This window comes from Phycomyces blakesleeanus (assembly GCF_001638985.1).
Source record: "Phycomyces blakesleeanus NRRL 1555(-) unplaced genomic scaffold PHYBLscaffold_6, whole genome shotgun sequence".
In the NCBI taxonomy this organism is placed as follows: Eukaryota; Fungi; Mucoromycota; class Mucoromycetes; order Mucorales; family Phycomycetaceae; genus Phycomyces; species Phycomyces blakesleeanus.
The window spans coordinates 1,029,139-1,052,300 of NW_017265139.1; the positions used below are offsets into that span (position 1 = coordinate 1,029,139).

At 32.2% G+C, this 23,162-nt stretch overlaps 6 protein-coding genes and 1 non-coding gene across 7 annotated transcripts; 4 read left to right on the forward strand and 3 right to left on the reverse strand.

Moving 5' to 3' along the window:
* Positions 1-1,695: 1,695 nt before the first annotated feature.
* Positions 1,696-2,877, forward strand: PHYBLDRAFT_143054 (hypothetical protein; the record flags this gene model as incomplete). The annotated part of the gene is made up of 2 exons (XM_018430927.1): positions 1,696-1,833; positions 2,746-2,877. 2 exons carry the CDS (start codon positions 1,696-1,698, stop codon positions 2,875-2,877), a joined length of 270 nt encoding a protein of 89 aa, XP_018294111.1.
* A 262-nt stretch (positions 2,878-3,139) lies between these two features.
* On the reverse strand, positions 3,140-3,221 carry PHYBLDRAFT_t94. Its single transcript has one exon. It is a non-coding gene; the product is annotated as a tRNA-Ser (tRNA).
* Positions 3,222-3,304: 83 nt separating this feature from the next.
* Positions 3,305-4,183, forward strand: PHYBLDRAFT_59602 (Homeodomain-like DNA binding domain-containing transcription factor; the record flags this gene model as incomplete). Its single annotated transcript, XM_018440527.1, has 3 exons — positions 3,305-3,348; positions 3,717-3,839; positions 3,871-4,183. 3 exons carry the CDS (start codon positions 3,305-3,307, stop codon positions 4,181-4,183), a joined length of 480 nt encoding a protein of 159 aa, XP_018294112.1.
* Positions 4,184-8,359: 4,176 nt separating this feature from the next.
* On the reverse strand, positions 8,360-9,658 carry PHYBLDRAFT_143056 (hypothetical protein; the record flags this gene model as incomplete). Its single annotated transcript, XM_018430928.1, has 6 exons — positions 8,360-8,574; positions 8,789-8,831; positions 8,923-9,189; positions 9,246-9,330; positions 9,383-9,414; positions 9,479-9,658. The coding sequence occupies 6 exons, from the start codon at positions 9,656-9,658 to the stop codon at positions 8,360-8,362; spliced, it is 822 nt and encodes a 273-aa protein (XP_018294113.1).
* Positions 9,659-11,871: 2,213 nt separating this feature from the next.
* On the forward strand, positions 11,872-13,163 carry PHYBLDRAFT_143057 (hypothetical protein; the record flags this gene model as incomplete). Its single annotated transcript, XM_018430929.1, has 6 exons — positions 11,872-11,947; positions 12,154-12,248; positions 12,308-12,460; positions 12,550-12,565; positions 12,743-12,810; positions 12,861-13,163. The coding sequence occupies 6 exons, from the start codon at positions 11,872-11,874 to the stop codon at positions 13,161-13,163; spliced, it is 711 nt and encodes a 236-aa protein (XP_018294114.1).
* Positions 13,164-15,420: 2,257 nt separating this feature from the next.
* PHYBLDRAFT_59606 (hypothetical protein) lies at positions 15,421-16,989 on the reverse strand (the record flags this gene model as incomplete). The annotated part of the gene is made up of 4 exons (XM_018440528.1): positions 15,421-15,698; positions 15,858-16,053; positions 16,203-16,447; positions 16,680-16,989. The coding sequence occupies 4 exons, from the start codon at positions 16,987-16,989 to the stop codon at positions 15,421-15,423; spliced, it is 1,029 nt and encodes a 342-aa protein (XP_018294115.1).
* Positions 16,990-21,435: 4,446 nt separating this feature from the next.
* On the forward strand, positions 21,436-22,323 carry PHYBLDRAFT_166048 (hypothetical protein; the record flags this gene model as incomplete). Its single annotated transcript, XM_018435357.1, has 2 exons — positions 21,436-21,963; positions 22,063-22,323. 2 exons carry the CDS (start codon positions 21,436-21,438, stop codon positions 22,321-22,323), a joined length of 789 nt encoding a protein of 262 aa, XP_018294116.1.
* Between the last annotated feature and the right edge of the window lie 839 nt (positions 22,324-23,162).

Here is a 23,162-nt window from a genome sequence, read left to right on the forward strand (position 1 = left end):
GATTGTTCTGATTTCGTGAATTAAATATATAAGCCAATAATAATTAACCTATAAAAAACCAACTGAGTGCCCTAAGTATTACATAAAATTTATATTTTTTTCTTAAAAAAAAATACGCCCGCGATTTCTCCATTTTTCAACTATTCAAACAACTATTCAAACAACTAAAAATTTTGATAGTTGTTTGGAGATAAAATTTATCTATTTTTCAGATTAACGAGAGCCAATGATTTTTCAATATTAAACCCCCTAACCAAAAACAATCAAACATCTAAAACTGCTGAAACACCCTATTAAAGGTTTAAACAGGTATATTTTTTTCATGAGTCCTTATTTTTCTTATTTCCATGATATTCCCCGAAACATGTTGTTTAGCATGTTTGTAATATCCGCGTTAAATATGAAAGGTAAAGAAATAACATGATAGCATATTTAATCAGCAACATCTTACATCATTATTGTATAGTTTTATTTTCCTTAAAATACTATTGCAAGAAATATATAGTTTCATTCTGAAAAACTTCTTTGAATCAAAGAGACAATTTTATTATATTTTAACTCCATGTTTTATTTGTTATTATCTTTGGAGACGGTAATATCATCATGATAATTCTATCAGATGTAAAACATATTATATATGATGACAGTTACCCTAAGGCTGAGAATTTATTGAATATACACATATATTGCTTCGACTTTTATAATTCTTGTAAAAAAAATATTGAAGCTATAATGTTGTTCGAATAAATCGAAGTATAAATGATGGAATGACTCTTTTATCAGTACAATTATTTCAAACATGAATACAAATTTAAAAGTAAAAGTAAATTAGTTAATTATTTTGTCTAAGATGCATTAGTTTCATATTTATGAAGGCCAATATAATATATCATGATTCAGAAAAAAAAAGCCAATTGCTATAATACGGGGTACATGCGTTAAAAGAAACTATAGATTGGATACCTGAATCAAGAGTGCCTAGCTATAATTTCAGCTTTAACTTCTTAATCATCAGTAGGCTTGAAATATTACTATAGAAAAATCAAAATGTCAAACCTACTAGGGATTGAGAGCTATATATAAAATAAAAGAGTATAAATTATACTCTTTCTTGATATGAATTAAATTCAATGCATATTCTCTAAACTAATACTGCGCGTTATTCAAATTAGCTATTATATATATATGTCAGAGTTGGATATTGTAGATATAAATCCATAAGTCATGTACCTAATTGGTTATTCTTTTTATATTATTCGCCAGCATATAAGGGAATTGTCAAGGAAATTGACAAATATATCCATTCGAAATCGAATAAACTACTATGAAAAGTAGTTTTTCTTTTAATCCCCTTGTATTGACACGTAGGGTACTTGAAGTGGCAGGTGTAACTAATTATGGATCTACTATGAGGAAGGACGCTCGAGTTGAATAGCATTTATGGCCGGGTTTTTAACTAGCAATGGTTATATTCCCAATTGGAGTCGTAGTAATGAGGGTCAATAAACTACTGTTAAGAGATAACTTTCTCAAGACAATAGATCTGCACTCAGTATTTAATTAGAGTGCGTCAAATAATATTTATGACTAGGTGTGTGTGGATGGAATCAGTTATCAGCATAAATAAAAATAGGAAAGTGTTTTTAACGAGATAAAAAGGTTACTTTATTATTTTTCACTAAACTTCCTCTGATAATGGCCTCCTCTACCAACTTCGTTCCTCCTATTCTACATCTACTTCAATCTCCTCTCAGCACTTCTCACCTTCTACGCGGAGTTGCGGCCACCAACCACCACTCCCACCGTCTCAGTATGCTGGGGAACAGCATTAATGTATGTCTTCAATGTTATACCAATTGGTTTCCATTTTTGTTAACCAAGAAATATTATATCAACTCCCGTAGATGTAAAGTCAATATGTCATGGGTAGAAGAATTAGATTAGATAGTTTCACTTTTAAGGAATCTATATAAATACTACAAGACTTGTATCAATAAATAGGTATTCAATTCTCTATATTCCTATCTGTTCCTATTTATTTACAACGTCCTAGTTGGTAGTAATTTATTATAAAAACTTATAAAGTTAAAATAATAGAAATATACACCCAGTCGAGACTTGACATATTATTTTTTAAAATGAAATTATACTCAGGAAGATTGTCAGACATTATTTTGATGAATCCGTAAAATATGAAGATAGTTAACCGCAGTATTAATTTAGAAAACTATAGAAGACAATACAATTCTATCAATAAAAAGTGTCAGGTTTCGATCTGGTATTTTTTTTCCAACACTTGTAACTAAGTCTCAGAATCAATACCACTGGGGATCGTCAAGTTTATGTATAGTTTTTAGATAGAAAATAAAGATGCTTTTTATTAAATATATTTCTTGACTATTTATACAAAATTATAATTGATTTCTGGCTAAAAGAATAGCTACAATAATATGTCTTAGATGCTTGTTGTCCAGTAATATCTTCTACAAGTATATTCACCATCTTAAACATCTAAAACATATATAAAAGACAAATCGGCAAAGTCAAGATCTTTTATCCTAAAAAGTCAACTCTTACTGGTTGCTTATAACTACCAATTTTGTTCACCAATGTCAACTCTGACAAAAGGATCTTTGATTCTCTCTTTGATTTTACATATACTTCTTGATCCTCAGTGGGTTTAACCTTTTGACTTTGTTATAGTAAAAGAAAGACCAACCCAGATCGGGAACGACAATAGCCTAGATCAGGAACGACAGATGTGTCGTGCCCGAATTCTTGTTAGCCAATCAGGATGACGATTACACAGAATTCTCTTTTGAGAACGACGACCGAAGTGATTTCCTTTTGCTCACAAAAGAATTAGAAAGCACATAGCTTAACAAAAGTAGAATAGAAACCGAAACAGACATTTATAATGGCTGAGTAGGATCAGAAAAGATATAAAAGAGGGCGTTATTTCATTCAATAAAAGTTATCTATCTTTCTATCCTCTTTTTATTCTTTTATCTTCGTTTACGATTCCCAGTGGGTTTGACCAATTTTGGCTGTGTTATAGCATTGGAAGAACAACCCAGATCGAAAACGACAGATGCTTCAAAAAAATTCCCACTCACCGCATACAAAAGAGAAAATAAACCGTCAGCTACAGGGTTCGAACCTGTGCGGGCGAAGCCCATTAGATTTCAAGTCTAACTCCTTAACCACTCGGACAAACTGACTATATTGTCTTAATAAAAAATAACACAATAATAGCAAAATATATTACAACAATGTTTCAACTCATTTAACTATAGAAAAATAAATGACAACTGTTATGTATGAGATAAAAATAAGATATAAAATAAAGTAAGTGCAGACGAGAGTACGGTGAGACTTTGTTTTATTAGAAGAAGTGAAAGAATCAGAAAAGAGATGATGTTCTATTGCTATTAGTATTGTGCGTTTATATAGACATTGTATTTAGCTTGGTGATGATATGATGATATCATGTAATGTCTGTTTCTCTACCATTATCTTCTATGATTTAGTTCTTATGTTTTTAGTGTTATTGACTAGAGTCTTAGTGTTTGTCTTAGTATGATCTTTATGTAATTTCCTTGTATAAGGGAAGGTATATCTTTTAGTATCGTTACTAGTTGTTGGTAACTCAATGTACGTATTTATTGAGTGTCTGTACTTTTAATTTAAATCTACAATTATGTTGGATACAACAGCAACTACACTCCGACAATAAAAATCATTGATGAACCACATTTTTCATGCTGCTTTTTTTATAACATTCTTTACCTTTCTCTTCCTTACACCTTTACCTCAAACTTAACTACCAATGTTGAAAAGTAATAAAAGAATTAAAACTACTCCCTCCAGACGCGAGCTGTCAGATTTTGAGTATGAAGGTATTGTTTGGCTCTCAAAAGCCAATCATACTCTAACTGACATCGCAAACCGTATGAACATTCCTAGAACTATAGTTTTCAATACAATAAAGCGCTGGGAGACTACTGAAACAGCCAAGACAAAGACCAGACCTGAGAGACCAAAGAAACTTAGTGTAACAAATATTACAAGTCTTTGTTTGAGTGTGAGATGTAATCCTTTTGAGAGTTATAGATACCACCAGGCAAATTTGGGAGCTGCTGGCGTTATTGTCTGTAGACAGACAGTTATCCGATATCTATGAGCAAAAGGCTTTGGTTCTTACACCCCTGTATTTAAACCAAAGTTAACCCGTAAGCAGAAAAAGAATTGGTTGCGTTGGGCTAGAGCTAGGGCCAGTTTTAGCATTGAAGACTGGAGCATAGTGATGTAGTCAGATGAGTTGAGGTTCATGGTGAAAGGCAATGATTCTGACCCATCCATAATTTGTAAACGAGGGGAGAGGCACCAGGAATGCCATATACTAACAATAGAAAAGTATGGAAAAGGTTCCGTGATGGTATGGGGTTGTTTCTGGGCTGGTGGCATTGGGCCATTATCATTTATCAAAGGATCTGTATACCAAGATGCATACGTCAATTGACTGTCTAAGGACTTCAATCCCTGGTACAAACAATTGAATGAAGAACATGACACCATGTTCACATTCCAAGAAGATAGTGCTAGCTATCATACTGGGTCCTACACAACGTGATGGAAAAACCGTTGAGAGTGTTGTAGTGGTTGAAGTTGAAGAAGTTTTTAAGAGGAAGAATTGAAGATTTGAGATTAAGAATGAAGATTTATGAGAACTTGTGTAGGTTTTGTTTATTAAGAAAAGATTTTGTATCAAAGTTTGATAAGATTCCTACACTGAACTACCACTGCTATTTATATTGTTTTGGATCAGGAAAATTATATGACTGGGGTCAGGTAATCAATCCTATCTGAGCCTTAATTGGAGCAATGTGATCTTGGGATAATTAATGTATGATTAATTATATAAATGTATGTAGTCCCAATGAAGTATTAACATCGAAAGTAAATGTGTTTATGAGTTATAATTATGCTTATAATAATCCACTGATGTATCCCATATTATGGTGATATCATCATATGAAATATAATCACTATCATGCATGATAAACCTGTGTGTTAAATAATAAAGTAATTGGTAGACACCTTTGACTGGAATAGCTGAGGCCTTATATTATTTCCTTCAGACTTATTCTCAATTACAGCAGTAGTCAATACTCATTTACAACACATTCTTCCTTTTTTTCATAACAAACCCTGATGTTGGATTTTTTATTATTATTAATAATGCAGATGATGGTGTAAATCATTTGCTTCAAGGTATGCAAGATATACTTCTTGCTTTTCGGAGAGGCCACAAAGCACTTCAAAAGAAACAAACAATCTTATAACTGGAGATTGTCAAAATACTTAACGACATAAATGGACAAGCATGTTAGAAGAAAATCTTATGCTAAGATGTAAGGAACATGGAAATAAAAAAACATATAAACTAATATAAAACTATATAAATATCTGGCGCCCTAATTCTAAGACCTATTCCTAGCATTAAAAATATAATTTTGTAACAAAACTTTAGAATAATGAGCCAGAATCTTTGGTTTTAACTAAACAAGAAAAACATAGGAACTGTTAACACTTGTATATATCTTATCACTGTTGATCTGACCGTTCTTTCTTCTTTACAAGCTATAGAATCAAATTCAAATTGAATCTTTTTCTTTCAATAAGACAAGGACTTGATGTATACCAAACATGCATGCCTATTCAATCAAAGTGAGATAGACTTTATCAGATGTTGTAAGCACTGATTATTTTTGTTAAATCTAGTCAATTATAGAGAAACTACGAAAGGCAACAGTAGCTTGTAAGTATATCTGATACATACTATAGAATAGTATATTTTATCAAAGAAGTATGTAATAAATAAAATAATATCTAGCCAGTAAAATCTATATATGATGAACTTTTTTTGTTATGGCAACCAATAAAATCCTTTTTTATAATATTTTTTGATACAAATATGTTTATGACCCAATTAAAACTACGGATAAATAGAAATATATATAAATAAGAGCCAATTGTGTAAATAGGGTTAGTTAAATGACCAATAAATTAAAAGCATATACTTTGGATGAAGCATAATGCCCAATCAAAGTGAAGTCTAAAAATGCTCTTATATATAAGTACCAATAAAAAGACGACTATAACCTATCAAAAAGTTTATCGATATGTGAATAAAACTCTACATCCTTAAGAGAGCAGAGATACATTTTGCTCCATAAAAGTAAAGGGTCAAAACAGGGGTCCAAACGAAAAAAGGCCCCTAAAGTGACCCCAATAGTGACCCTTTTTCTTGTCGTAATGTCACTATAATATTCTTTTATTAGATCTGATGTAAACAGTAAAGATTATTATCTTGATTTTTATTCAACTCATTTATTCTATTTTGTGTTTCTTCAATTTATAGCAAACTCTTATAATGAGATATCATATATCTCTTATTATCTGCCCCCTTTTTTTCTTTTTATTCGATTTTACTTACTATATTCTTTTAATTGATAGCTAATAATCAATGCATTATAGCAGGATTATTTATAATTATCAAATCTTCTGACACTTCTACACGTTGGTTTTTTAACAAATATAAGGGACACCAAAACAGCCCATGTACTATCTAGCCTCTAAAGACTAATTTATATATTAGCTTTTTTAATTTTGTTTTATTTAATAGAAAAGATATTTCAAAGATAGAAATTCTAATTTCTCAAAAGGTTTTATACTATACCTATTGCAGCTTCTTATATTTTTTACTTGCTACTGTAATATCATGGGAGTGTTGTTTATTTAAGAAAGAAAATTTTAGCTGTTTATATAGATATTTGATCTCCTAATTTAAAATCTTCATTAGTTATTGATTGGTTATCACTGAAGCAGTATGAAGTATACAAGTGCTTAGTGCGTGTTACATTCCTGAGATACGACTCTGGCAGGTTCATTAGTAATTATATTATCCATTCTGGATTGCAGAGACTGTATCTCACTCAATTGTGATATATATATACTTTTTCTAGAAATTATTGGTGCAAAAATAAAAAATTATTTGGTGCAAAGATGAAATGCACCGAATGCATCAAAAAAGACGAATTAAGCAAAGAAATGGTAGAAAATTACACCAATAATTTCCAGAAAGAGTGTATCACAAAGTAAAACACAAACCCCATAACAAAACTCTGGTTTTATTACTAATAAATTTGATATTAACAATATCCCAAACTGCTATACATCAGACATATATATCACATAATTATATAACGTAAACAAATAATTACATGGCAGATATCTGTATTACAAGATAATTGAATATTAGTTTATCTGAGCAATATTATTTTAATTTTCTTTTATTAATAACGCTTTCACAGTTTTTTTTTTTTAATTATTAAGATAGTAACTCCAAGATTAATTCCATATATATTATATATTTTCAATTCATGATTTTTCTAGAGTAAACTTTCAACATATATCTTTATAGCAGCAATATTTGTACAGAGAAAAACCGAGAAAAATAAGTCAGAAATAATTTAAATAAATTTTAGAAATACTTATAAAATAAAATATTCTTGATAAAGATGTATATAAATATGTTTCTGGTGATAACCAACACACTATCAGTAGTCCTCCCATTAAAACAAATTCTAAAATAAACCGTTATTAATGAAAATCAAGAGAATATTAAAAATTATTTTAGAAGGGTTCTTTTAAATATTTTTCTTCTTTTAATAGTTTTAGTTAATATTTTATTATTATACAGAAATTAGTACCAATTAAGAGCATATTCAGCTATTGTTATTGCTATGTTTCTTTAAAGCCATTTTTATGGTATCGAAACGTAATAATTTGATTATTCAGAAAATAAAAATAACTGAACGAACAGTTAGAGAGAGATTTAAGGTTAGAATACTATTGTATTCATACCAAAATAGATATCGTTGATAAATATATAAGTAAAAAGAAAGCGTATAAAATATAGAAAAGATAAAGAAAAGTGAAAAGCTTAAGATTGAATAGCTTAAGTACTGTGCAGAGAATAAAGTATTGTGATTTGACAGCCCAATCCCTATAACACTAGACGGTCAAATTACTCGTAGCCATTTCATCATTTTAAAAGCTACATAGAGAGTGTGACAGCAAATTGATAAAATAAAACCGATTTTGTAAAGCAGTTTCTGGAGATACTCTAATATAAGTATAACTGTATGCAGATATAGCTATTTAGCTTTTATTAAAGTCATATATAAATACAATATCTCACAAAAATAACAGGTCTATTATTAATGCTAATATTATCATATAAGAAATAAATTCAAGAATATACAACGTCAAATACTCAGATAGTATTCTATAGCTATACTAATGGTTTCATTCCAGTTACACCAACCGCTTGCTTAAACCAACGCTGCTCAATACAGCCTTTGATATTTTCCTCCAATAGCAAATCATACGAATCTGGATCATTAGGACAAATAAATGGCAAAATAAATGGTCTGAAGCCAATCAGGGCCCTAGTCCAATTTTCCAAAATTCTCTTCGACAGTTCAGTACCATCTGCATCTATAGAAGCTGTTTAGAAGAGTATAACAATATAACATTATTTCAACTTACTAAGCTCTAATATTCTTCTGTCTTCTTTTACATTATTAAAGCCAGCAAAACGCAATAAGCCGGAGAGCTTATTAGAAACAAAAAAATCCTGATGGTTTTTCTTCATTGCACCATAAACTAAAAACAATTACTTATAAGTTTTACAAATATCTTTCATATCCTATATACTTACGACCACGAACAAAACGCATGGTATTCTCATCACCATTTGATGCCTTTTTTTTAAGAAAAATAATAATCCCGGAATAAGTTTAGATATTTAAATATTACCTTACTTTGCTTATACAAGAAAAAAAAAGCACTTACTATATGGTCATACTCCATAAACTGTACCAGTCCTCCAGGCTTGAGTATATTGTAACATTCTTTAAGAATAGTTGGCCACCTTTCTTCTGTAATGCTAACAATTATGAGGCGGGCATTTATGAAATCGAACGAATTTTTCTCAAAGGTCAAAGGTTTAGAAATATCCATGATCGAAAAACTGATATTTGGGGGTAAGTCATGTTTCGGAAATACATCGGCAATGTCAACACCAAAAAACTTCGAGTCCGGATAAGCTTTGGCCATATCCTACACAATACACTCATTTTTGAATACAAAAAAGAAAGAATGTATGAATAGCTTACTAGGATCCATGCTCCAGTTCCGCATCCAAGGTCGATGACTTTGGAACCAGGACGTATATCATTTTTCACACTATTCAGCACAAGTCTAGATAGGTCTGGGTTAGATCTCAAATATTTCAGAAAGCATAGTAGCTTACCCATCAAACACCGTTACAAAATTTGAATGTTGCTAAAATATAAGAATATTTTAATATTCAGAATCTCGCATCACAAAGCAAGGCAGAAATATATACCAAGTTTAGACGGTCAAGTTCTTCTTCATCGCAAGGAAGGCCATATGTGCGAGATTCAAGGTCGTGGTATTTGCGGTTGGAAGGGTTTAAAATAGCAATCGGTAGAGGCTGATTAAAACATATGTTCTGGTCGGTGAGGAGATCTTGAGTATCAATAGATAAAGGAGTATCTAAAACCATTGCTTTAAATTCTGGCAATTTTATTACTATCACTAAAACTAAATTATAGCTCTATATATATGAATTAACTTTCAAAACAATATTATTTACATCCGTATAGTAAAAGTGAAACTTAAATATATGTTAATTATATATATATATATGCATTGTTTAAATGATGCATATGTATAGATAAAGGTGTTTTATTAAGGTGTTTCAGAATATTTATGCATGTGATCCCAAAAACATATGCATACTTTTACATATACTTTAATAACTTTGTAAGTTCATACGTCTCTGATCGAAACATATCGTGCAACATTTTGGAGTTATGGCTATTTAGTTTACATTGCTCTATTCCGTTACACTATGGTGAGGGAGGGGAGATTCCGGTGGAGCACCTGGAAAATTCCTACATTATTTTCCAAAACTGCCATCGAAATCACCGCTTTTTTCCGATAGTTTTAAAGATAAAAGTGACTCAACCATAATATATGTAGCTGGATAAACTTTGATTTACATAGAGTGCTATAGCGCATCGTATAATATTATCGTACAAAGTTTTGACTGGATTTTTGTTATTGCTCGATTATTATAGAAGCAATAAAAATAAACTTGAATGTATTACCATTGGATATTGTATAGTAGTTTTATAAAGATATATATAATTTTTAGATATACAGTTTTAGTGCATAAGCTGCTTTGTTGGGTCAAGTGACTAAAGGGTTTGAAGCAAAAATAGGAAATACCTTTGTAAAAGTATTAGGTATTGTGGGTCGCAAATCAGAATTAGTTTATGGTACGCCAATAATAAAATAATTACAGAAGATCTGTTTTCTTTAAAAGAAAAAAGTTAAATAACTAACCTTATATAATCGAGAATAAGGATATAATATAATAGAAGTATAAAAACCACAACGACGAGAGACGAGACTTTATCACATAGTATAGATTTTTGTTTCTTGATCATAGACACTGTTTCTTAGGTTATCACACCTTCTCAGTAGGAGATATCTAGTTATCAAATGTACGCACATAAGAGTCATCCAATAAGACCGTTAATTGTAATGGAAATAAGTGTCTCTACAGCGACAGTAGAATCTTGGCAGTGGAGGGCGCGTTCTATTAAAATGGCTCATATCGTATTGAACCTTCAAATTGAACATAAAAGAAAAGAAAAATGAATCATATTCACATCAGTAATTTAGTAAAGTACTCAACAAGTTATTTGTATATGTTAATATATATATATATACATTTACGATCCCAAGTTAATTTTTGCTGTATTCTACTGTAATAATCTGGAATGCCCACATAAAAAATACTACAAGCAACTTCTAATGAAAAGAAAATGCGACAAAAGTGTGATGAGAGGGGGTATCAGAGGTTCAGTGCTCACCTTTTATAGCTATTTTGATCTGTGTATGATATAAATTAAACTACCAAAAAAAAAACTGAAAGTAAGATATTCGTCAATGAATAAATATATAGCTCCATATAGGGCGAAGACCAATGCTACCGTACCTTAATATCAAGAGCCACTATTCAAGCCAGATGATCCATACAACTACATGTATAAGGAGGAATACCTCGGGTCTTTATACTAAGTTGTACCTAATAATCAAAGAAAAAATACATATCCGAAAAAAAGGTCTGCCTCCTCGTTTGGAGCGGAGTAAGCAAACAGGGAATAAAGAAAACCTTTGTTACATTCTCACACCGCTTTGAAAAGTTCAAATAATACCCTTTTAATTAGAAAGCCTCTGAGTCACAACTTCTTTATATATACATCTTTAAAAACGAAGAATATGATATTCTATGTAATGCTTATATTATTTAATACATTTAAATAGCCGATATATTGATATAAACTATTACTTGACAGAAAAAAATTCTAAAATATAGAGCATAAAACTTACTATTAAATATTATACATACATGTATCCATATAATCGAGAGATTTCTTTCGTGTTAAAAAGAAATTCATAATCCAAAAAATAGTTCTCATTAAAGAGACTGGATAAATCACAAAACAAGTATAGCAACGAACATACAAATAGCTATTGTTATTTTATATAATTTGGCTTACATCATTCTTCTCCTTGAAGAAAAAAAAAAGGCTCAACAAAAGAATTTTTCCAACACCTCCACCCACAGATATTGCTTTTATTTTAATAATAGAGCTTCCCACCCAAGCCTAGATTATTTTAAAGTTACATATTTTTCAATTGAAGATGTTATTCTACACTAACTCCCCATCATATCTGAGAAAAAGCCAGCGGTTACTCAACAGAACATCGAAGGGTCAATGTAAGTGTATATAACTACCTTCTCCAAGTTTGTGTCTGATCTGGATGCCTCCCATCATGACCAAAATATATGAAGAGAGAAGCCACATACATTAGCACATGATATATACAAGTCCATAAGGACTAATACCAAAGTATTCATCGGTATATATAAACTTTGTGTCTGTGACCTCGACTATTCCATCATTACTACCGATAATAACAAAGACAAGAACAGCGAAGTCATCGTTTATACTGAGCTCGATAATTTCCAGGAGCAAGAGAAATATACCGGTGCACTTTTGCACTCGAATCAAGGACCTGTCCAATTAAATACCCCCAGTTCAAAAATTGACCTTTAAAATATTTCTCTTTTCAGTAGACTGGGCAGCAAACCTCATTCTCTGAGCCCAAGGTATATGTCCTTTCTGGACACTATCTGTCTGTCTTTGAGAAGGTACTCGCAACAAATTTTGAGCCAATTAATTCTGCCCTGGGCCAAGTGGCCTTCAAATGCAAGGGAACACGAATGCATGTGTAGCAAAAATTTTACTTAGGAGAGTGCCAGAGCAGTCATCAAGAGATATTACACCTTAGAAGTACTAACCAGAATAATTAACAAAGGAAAAGCTGTACAAGGGTATGGCTAACATTCCCAGCGCATATGTCGAAAAAATAATTCATATCAGAGCAATTTAATGTCCATATATTCCGTGTTTTTTTTGACTTCATACTTTTATCAAACACCCAATGTAGCCCGGCTTATTCGCCACTCCCATAAGCCAAGCACTGTAAAAACATGTTTTGGATCTGGTAGCCACAATGACCCGCCCAATGACCCGCCTAATGAAGAGAGCTAGAGAAGCGTCAGAAAGTTCCTCCTCAGTCAGTCGCCGCCGAACTGACATAATTATAAAAAAAACGTTTTGGACAAGTACTGTTTTTCTTTGTTGGACTTTTATGCCGAATTGGCACGGACCACATTTCCCGCTCCTCCTTCTGCCACAGGCACCCCAACAGGACCACGGGTTCTTAAATTGATTGAGCATGGACATTTTACTGCTCCCAGCACCGAGAGAACACCACCCACTAAACCTAGAACTACAAGAGTATCTCCTTGCGTACCAGCAAGTCCAGAACGAATGACTGTCATTATTGTCACTGTCTATTGTCTCTTGGATACAAGTGCACCAAGTACCTCAACTCTGAGTCCTACAGGAAGCGTAGGTCAAATATAGAGGTACACAGTATACACACATCCAGATACTCCATAGTAGATCGCATCTCTCAAAAGCTCAAAAATTCCTCACTAAAGAAGAAAAATAAGGGCCAAAATAAATTGAGTTTATTCTCCCTAAGCACCAATGGCATCTTACTGAGTGAGCACCGGTTAATAGGTTTGCTGGACTCCGAAGCAGAGATTTAGTATGTCAGCACAGTGAAATATAAGAAATTAATAAATTTGCCTATAAGAAAAATCCCAGGAAATTTTTTGTTTGCCAGTAAAGGGTAATCTGTTGAACGTATAGAGAGAGCACATTCACTAATGGTCACTTGTGCTAATCAATGTAAAAAAGAAGCAATCTATTATTTTTAAATTACTAGAATTTTTAATGGTATATAATGCTTCCCCAGTTTTTCGATATTTAAAACTTACTTTAATAGTATAGAGCTTATATTGTGAAAGAATATGTTGATTTTGATTAACACAGCCATATTAGATAAGGCATTGGCACTGAATTGTTTGTTTTTATTACAAAAATTAGATAAATAGGCAAACACAACTTATGAACTTGATACATTTTTTTTAATACAAATGTATTTTGTTTAATTACAAAGCATCCTTTTTCAATTATTAATTTAAGCAAGACTTCAAGACTTTAAGAATAATAGCCAATATAAAATCTATGAGTTTTAAAGGATAATAAAAATGATTGCCCATAATATTGGTTAATTAATATACGGCTTATTTTATCAATTTATTTTTGCCAGATAAGCAAACAAACAAGCATTTGCTATGTTACGATGCGTATCCACGGTGCATTCAACGTTTAAGCAAAATATTAATATAGTTTTTGGGCCATGGCGAGATTTGGTAGTTCGTAAGGACGTAAAGTGGGACCTTATTTAGATTTTAGCTAGAGTTATTATTGAAGATAAAGTAATTAAATAGCTTCTTTACATACTTTTTTCTATTTTGAGCAATAGTAAAATCATATATATATATGTTGGATGAATATGGAGTTTTTTTTAAATAGCCTGAAATTAGTAGAGCTTTTACATACATGAGAGACTACTGGTTAACATGCAAGAAGAAATTGATAATCCTACAAATTTCATTTACTAATAGCAAAATGAAACGAATAGTTTTAAAAGCTGGTATTATATTAGCTAAATAAACAAACAAACAGAAATACTAAACTAGCAAAGCTTTTGCTAGCATGCCTTCATATGCCTTTCCATTTAGTACAGAGCAAAATTCACCTTTGAGAATATCCTTAAAATTACCCCCAAAAGCGTCATTTTTTCCCCCTTGTAGTGTATTAGATCTGGTCAGTACATAATTGAGTCTAGAGAAAGCTATAATCACTGATCCAACTCATCAGAATTATATTTTCTTGTTCATTTTTAAGGTGGGTGGTCACTTTACATTAGTCAGAATATCATGGTAACTTTGCCTACAATTGAAAAAAAAATAGGTCAAGGTACTATCTTTGTTAGTGTGTGAGATTCTGTAATATACATGCATATATATATATATTTCTCTCTGTACAGTGAGGTATTTGTGGCACAATAATACATATTATTTTATATGAGCCCAAAAGGCTACAACTATCCGAGCCTTGGGCCGCATCTATGTAGATCCTCGGTCTTGTTATGTATGATCCCAAACAAAATAATAAACATAGCCAGCAATAATTAAAGCAAAAAAGACATAAAGATACACAATCATACATATATTATCATCATAATCTAGTAAGAATCGAATCATATTTGGTTGTATTGCTATAAGCCCAATTGATATAAATAAAGGATGCCTTGACAAAATATCTACCAAGCTAGTATGTGTGTGTGTGTGTATGTGCGTTTTTTTAAAGACGGCAGAAAGCTTCTCTTATTCTGTTGTACACGTGTATTCATAACCCATGATACAATTCCTCCAGTTCTAGTTTGGCTGCTGATTTTGATATAGGATTAGAAATCTACCAAAGAAAAAGAAACACTTCGAAAGCACCCGTACGCACATCATACGATATATTAAATTATTTGTTATATTAATATAATAAATAAACATACAAAATACAGAAGATCATAACCTGTGGTATCACACACACACGCACAGCTAAATGTATGTGTGCACTAGGCTGATATATATTTTAAAGTTTAAAATAAAGACTAAAAATCTGGAATATATATATACAAGCATTGCGTGAAACGTGTATCAAAGACCAGAAACAGATTCTTTTATGTACAAGGAATGTGTAGACGTACAGACTATTTGGTCTCTCTATTTTTTTCAGCAGACCAGCGTTTCAGAACTACCTGCTGTATTGTGCAGTTTCTCAAGAGGGATATGTCAAAATCTCCTTTGTATTGAGGTACGGATACATAGCATAGTACAAGTGTCTTTTTGACTTGAGTACAAACTCTATTGACTCCAAGAAGCCATTTCCAGCTACGTGAGCTGGTGGTCTTGTCTGAGGTCTCATTTTGTGGTAAGACCACCACAGCAAAGTCAGCATGGCGAAATCTTGGGCCAGATTGATATAGGACTGTAAATAAATAAGTAAAAGCAATAAATGGTATTAATATACAGATTACATATGATTGTGTTTGAACTCTTTTATTTGTTTGTTTGTTTCTAATATTTCTCTCCCTCCCTCTCTCCCTCCCTCCTTCCCTCTCTTTCTGTCTATCTGTAGAGTTCATACCAAAGTCAACCCCAAACTTTGCGCCATTCTTGGGAACCCAGCCCAGACTCCTGTAATAATGATAGGCAGCATAGTGTGCATTAAAGATATTGGGTTGACATGCGACTGGTAGTTGCAGACTGTGTTCAGGATCATGAGATGAACATGCGAAAATGCGACCAAAGATATCCCAACACTCCTTGACTGACAAAACCCTCTAGATAGTGATAATAAGCAAACGAGCAAACAAACAAACAAACAAATAAACAAACAATAATCAATAAAAAGAAGTATTTGACAGGTGAAAATAATAAGCCAAGTTTCTTTGTTCTTTTTTTAGTTTTCTTTTTAGGGGGATGATCTGACCTGAGATGTGTCGCATATTTCCAGGGCATTGAGTGAAAATGCAAGGAAAAATGCTTCTAATAGATCCAATTGAAGGCACTCAATGTCTTGACCTTCTATTAAGTCTAGTATCTCTGCACTACTATATGTGTCATGAAGAATATCCATACGATCGTCTACCAAAGATCCCTTGTCGAGTCTCTTTTTCTCTCTCCTCTGTTTTCGACGATCAACAGTAATTTGTTCCAGAAATGGACTGTTTTCAGCTACGAAACCAAATCAGAAAAATAGAGATAATAACATATATATATGTGTGTGTGTAGATAGGCAAGTATTACAAAAATAAATCATTTAAGCATTAAGGTAAATGAAAAACAAGAAAAAGGGTTACAGGATGAAAAAGAAAAAAAAAATCAATAAAGACCCTTTCATTTTTTGTTTTTGGATATTCAAATGAATATAATTGCACACAATATATTTATAGGAAGAAAAACTAACATTGTGAGCTGTGTCGCTCGTGCCAGGTAGGTTTACTTCTGGAAAGGGATCCTTTGCCAAAGAACCCTGCATCATAGAGCTCCAAAGCATGGTCTTTTCTCTCTAGCCACACAAACCGACCAAACTCCATCAAAATAGCTCTTCTTGGTGGGGTTGGAGAAGACCCAAAGAGGGAGAAAATAGTCTGGGTAATCTCCTTCCATAATGATGAACAAGATGAAGCTTGGTCTGATAAAAGTATAGGCAGAGGTGTGATTGAAGTTGATGGAGTGTGTGTTTTAGGATGTTTATGGGCATTGATGTCTGTCATTTCAAAAGAATTTCAAAAAAAATAAAATAAAAAAAGTGACATGAGTTTCTTTAGTTGTTTCGGGGGGTGGACTGGTACGATAGAGACCAAGCCACCTTGAATCGGAGAGATCCTTAAGTGGGATACTTTAGTTATGTACCACATGCATTTACTTTGCATAAATGATGCATTTTTTTAAAAAAAAAAAAAGCAAAAAAAAGGGCGAGATCAGAGAAAAGGATAGACGACTTCAAGACATAAGATATATATATATAAAAGACAGTGCGAAGTCGGCAGAAATAGGGGGAGGATGAAGAGAAGGAGAAAATGTCATGATATGCTTATAATTAGATGCAGTATCATTGTCGGATCAATGTATCGATTTAACCGATTAAACGATACATTACTGCTGCTAGTTTGTTTACCAAGACACGCCAGTGCAAGAAGCATTTGTTATTGTTATTGTTATTATTTGTATGTATGTATGTATGTATGTATGTATGTATGTATGTGTATTTGTAATTAAACAAATTTGACTTCATTTTGATAACTCCTTTTAGTTTTCTCTCGGTATTTATTAACCTAGACTTGAAATTGACGAAGATCGCATAATGGCCTGCTAATTAAACAACATATACCGCCAGTAAATGCAATGGTAGCTAATGAGTGAGTGAGTGGGTGAGCGATACCTCGATTAAGAGTGGTCCAAATAGACGGTTTAGTTATTCCGAGATTATAAGGATTATTTGGATGCAGCCTTCAAATATATGTATATATTCTATCTACAATCTCCTTTTGGAACCTTTTTACAAAAGCAAAGGGGAGAAGCTTGATGTATAAACACATATATATATTAGCTAACCAGCCAATGTTTTTTTTTTATATTAGTTGTTCATCCTCGATGACTCATCCTTGATCAGATATTCATAGAATAATACTGTTAGTAATTTCCTTGAATGCGTGCAGCCAGATGACAAGACTTATATCTATAATGTTGAAATACACAAAAACTGGCCCCCTCCTCCTTCCAATCTCGTTGGGTCTTTATTCATTCAAATGGTTCGCATATCTTTTTACCGAGAACAGAGCACAGAGCAAAGGCATCTGTGGTTGAGCATTATAACCACCACGTGCGATAAAAGAGATATTAAAAAAAAGGCCCAGAAACACATATGTATATATGTATATATGTATATCTACAACCCCTTTAAAACCCTTTTGAAAGGATTATAGGATCCGTCTATTTGAGACCCATGGTCTTCTTTGAAATTATCCCACGGAAATTGAAACACACCCAGCCACAGAAGCATATTTTACAAAAGCTTGATTTTATAAAATGCATACAACTTATATTAAATCACGGTGATAGTAATAATAGTATTTTAGTAGTAGTAGGAATAATAAAAAATCATAAAAGTTGTGGTCCTATTCGCAGTTGGTGTTAAGGAATATTCTAAATATATCAAGATGTATAATCGATCTATTGGTGCGACTGCAATCAATTCAAAACGCGTTATTTTATTATACTTTATTTGATATTTCCATCAGTAACTAAGCAACAAAAGGGCCTTTTTATCTTCTCGTGCTCTACATTTTCACCCGGAAGAAACCAATAAAGTCATTAGATGGTGTATTTCTAATGAAATAAAACAAAAATTACTTGACCAATGGCATAATTACATAATTACATACATATATATATTGGTTTAAAAAGGCGATAAGACAATGATAACCAATAGCCGATAATATACATATCTTGTAAACGCTGGCATTCTCTCTCTCTCTATATATATATCTCTCTCTGTGTGTGTGTCTATTTTAGGGGTTACTTCTTTATTTCATTATATAAAGGGGTGTGTATATGTTTGCATTTGCGTATAGTGCATCAGATGAGTTTTATAATGAAAGGGGTGGGGAGATTGAGTGTTATTAGTACGCGCAGTAAGATCCTGCCTTACTCACAGTAGTGTATTTTTATTTATTTATTTATTTATTTATTTATTTATTTATTAGATATTTCTCATCCTTTAAAGGATTGGCACCATCATTCAGATGAAGATTACGTTGTAGATTGACAAAAGAGACGATTCTATATACTTTCTTATTAAAGAAAATAATACTAGATTATAAACGGCATTCATCAGAATTACCAACTCGATTTGCAAGATTGAATCTGTGTATTAGAAAATATAGGTAAAGAAATTAATGAAATTTAATAGAATTAACAAAGTCAACCAAAAAGGATATACACAAATGCCTATGTATGTATGTATGTATGTATGTATGTTTTTTTTTGAAAGGTATTCAATTGGCAGATTTATACAGATCTACAGATAGATGTATGTATGTACAAATAGACAGATAGACAGATAGACAGTCAGACAGTCAGATAAACAAGTGATAAGAAATAATGACGACAATGGCTATGTGTGGATGTAGATTTAGATGTAAGCTTACCAGAATGTACTGATAAGATGGATTGTTGATGGATAACAGCAAAACAAGTAATATATGTACATGTATATAAACACACACACACACACACACACACACACATTTAAAGATAGATTTTCCAAAAAGAAATAAAGGCTTTCACCAAGAGGATCTTGGACAAACAAACCAAGTAAAAGAATTATTCTATAGAGAATAATTACCACGGTGGCATGTTAGTATAAAAAGAGAGTGCTTTGAGGTTTTGGAATGTTGAATTATACAACTAACTTTATATGATTATTGATATGATTATTATTATTACTATCATTATCATTATTTTAATCATTTATGCTACCCATGTATGTAATTTTGAAGATATCATATTGGACCTTGCATAGCTGGCCTTTCATGAAATATCAAGTGTTTATGTTTATGTTTGTGTTTGTGTGTATGTAAGTATATAAGGGCTGTGGTCCATGTTGAGGTAATGGGGGGGTTATTCTTTAATTATTATCTAACAAAGTAGATTCCAAAATATATATTATCTGGCAAGACCAAGATGTATATAATAATAACAATAATAATAGTAATAGAAATATTTGTACCTAAAATATATAAAAGAAAATGTATTTTGTAACCAAAGAACAAAACAAATCAAGTGTGTTGTGTAGAGAATGCAGACATAAAGGGGATCATATATATATGTATATATACATATACATATACATATACATATGTGTGTATTGAAGGGGGTTAAAATCAGTCTGAAGAAGTTCAAATGGAACTGATAGTTTGATCTATAGGTTTAGAAAGAATGAATATCTTTGCCGTAGTAGATACCGTGAAGATCCTGAATCAATCTAAAGGACCAAATAGGTATTTGACATGTAATTTATTGTTGTTAATCATTGTGAAAATAAGTCATTTCTATAAACCAATTAGTATGAGATCTGTAACATGTAAGTTACGGGAAATAATAATAATACTAATACTAATATATATATATATATGTAGGTTTTGTGTTTTAGGGTTTCAAGTTATTCCCATATTCTGTATTATTATTATTATTATTATTTCGTTATACATAAATTATATATACATTATATATATTTTAAAGAAGAAAAAAGAGATTGTCAAGTATTAGGGCAAGTTAGTATCTTATATCAAAAAAGCTCAATTTTACAAAATAATAATAATCACAACTTTTTATAAGAAAGAATGATTTGATGAGGCTTTTGTGATTCTTCTTTGGAGTGGAAGATCATAAGGTGTGTGAATTTTATGCTTATTTCTATATATTTTCTTTATATATATTTTTTATTCATAATTTTGCTATTATTTGGATTGGTGGCAAACAGGGCTTATCTGATTTGGCTGCTTGGGACGGAAGGAAGAGGATAATCCCCTTGGCGTGGAAGACTTGCTCCGTGTTTTTCACGTGTCAGTGACCCATATAATGCCTTGAGCACTTGCACACAATGTACATACACACACACACACACACAAGACACATAGTGATCGCCTGGAATCTCTGTGCCCTGTCCTGTGAATATGATAGGGAGATTGTCTTATTCTTACTCGTGATTCAGACCTTGTCTTGTCTTGTCTTGGCCTTCCTGGTCTTACTTTAGTCTTGGCTACAGCTGATATGTTATAATAGTAATAATAGTAATAATGATTATAGAAGAGATTGTTGGGCATCATTGGTAAGAGATGACGGCACCATTTGAATATTGTACTGCACAGCCATGGGATAGCCATATATATATAATTCACAGTGGGTAAAAAAGAATAAAAAAATAAAAAAATAAAAAAAAAATTACTCAAGTTTAAGCCGCGTGATGCGCTTCTAATTTTTTTCTTTCTTTTTTATATTTTTTAATTTTTCTCAACTTATTCCCTTTCAGTTTATCCCTCTCTTTCCTTCTTCTTTTTATCCTTTCTCTATAGCCCACCAAAGACAATACATACATAAACAGACCTATATAAAATAACCAAACGATATATAAATTATAACAGCTATAATAAGAAAGAATGCCTTTTAACGAGAAGAACAGCACTCCTGAACACAAAGACGTCCCACCTCACTATTCCCGACAGGACCGTCCTATCCACAATACAGGCTATCGGAGGTCTTCCATGGCCACCCCCGTTCAGGCGAATCCAAGCCGCCGTTACTCAACACACCACAGACCATCAGCCTCGACTACTTCCAGTAGTTTTCATACAGCCGTATCTAGGCAACCATCCACAGTCGAAATATTTTTAAAAAAGTTTCTCGATGTCTTTATCTTTGCTACAGCCATCGCATTTACTGCATACAATTACTGGACCGGTACTCTCGCTCTTCAGCCGTTGAAAGACGCTCCCCAGTCCCCTAGAGCCCAACCAACACTATCATCAAGGCAATCGGAACGTACCAAATCAAGCCAGTTCGACGATGCATGCCAACAACGCACACGGGAATGGACTGAAGATGTCACACGGAAACAATACCAACACCAGAGACGTCACTCTAGCAAGTCTACCTTGGTAGAACCCAAGCCAATCCTAGTCAAAAAGGTAAATTAAAGGAAAAAAAAGAGAATGTGTACAAGGAAATACAATAAGGCATGTATAATTAATATTTAATTTTTTTCTTCTTTTTTTTAATAATAATAGAAGTATTCAAAAGCTTCCTCCTCGTCATCATCTGAGACCAAGCGCAAGTCCTGGTCCTCTGAGAGATATGCTGGCCATCATGATGAGATATATAATACAACCGACGAATCTGCAATTCAAGCCATGAATGCTACAAAAAAGACAGACGAACGAATGACAAAGATATCAGACGGACTCGAATTGTTAATCAAGGAGGCACAGGAAGCCCTTGCCAGCAAAGTCGAGTTTTATGACACAGACATTGATGATATTGCAATGTAAAAAAAAAAGAGCAACGCAAAGCAACGCAAAAAAAAAGTACCATTCTTTACTATCATCTTGCCAAAAAGTCCAGTCAGCTACTTCACACACAATTGCACACAAACTAAGCATATATTCACATTCACATTCACATTCATATTCACATTCACACACATTCATATTCACACTCGTACAATTTCACTCACAATCACAACCTACCTACCTACCTACCTACCTACCTACCTACCTACAGACACACACCCACAGCTCTACATTTCCTTTTTTCTCTTTTCCACATACACTTTGACACATTTACTGGATGCATTTTCTATTATTATTTCTATTATTTCTATATCAATTGGCCCTTTCTTTTCCCTTCTCAGGAGAGAAATAAAAAGGTGTAGGTATAAATATATGTATTAACCTTGAAAGGATTCTTTAAATACTATCTATATCTTTATATTTCTTTTTTATCTCTCTTCTTTATTTTATTTTATTCTTCTTCTTCCTCTTCTTTTCAATCGCCTTGTACATTATATCATCTTGATTCATTTTTTTTTAATATATATATATACATAAATACATACTTACATATATATATTCAAATATTCATAAATCAGTCATCATTTTTCTGTCTCTCTGATAAGAGTTTAATTAAATTATATATTTTCAAGATACAGAAAATAATAATATATAATATATGTTTGCGTATAAGTGGGGTTCTTATTGTTCTCACTTGTTGGGATAATTAATGCTAGACATCTCACAAAATGCATGGGCCAAGTGTTTCTTGTCTTGAGATAATTTTATCGCCAGATATAATTTCATTAATTTTTACACATTGCACATTGTACATTGTA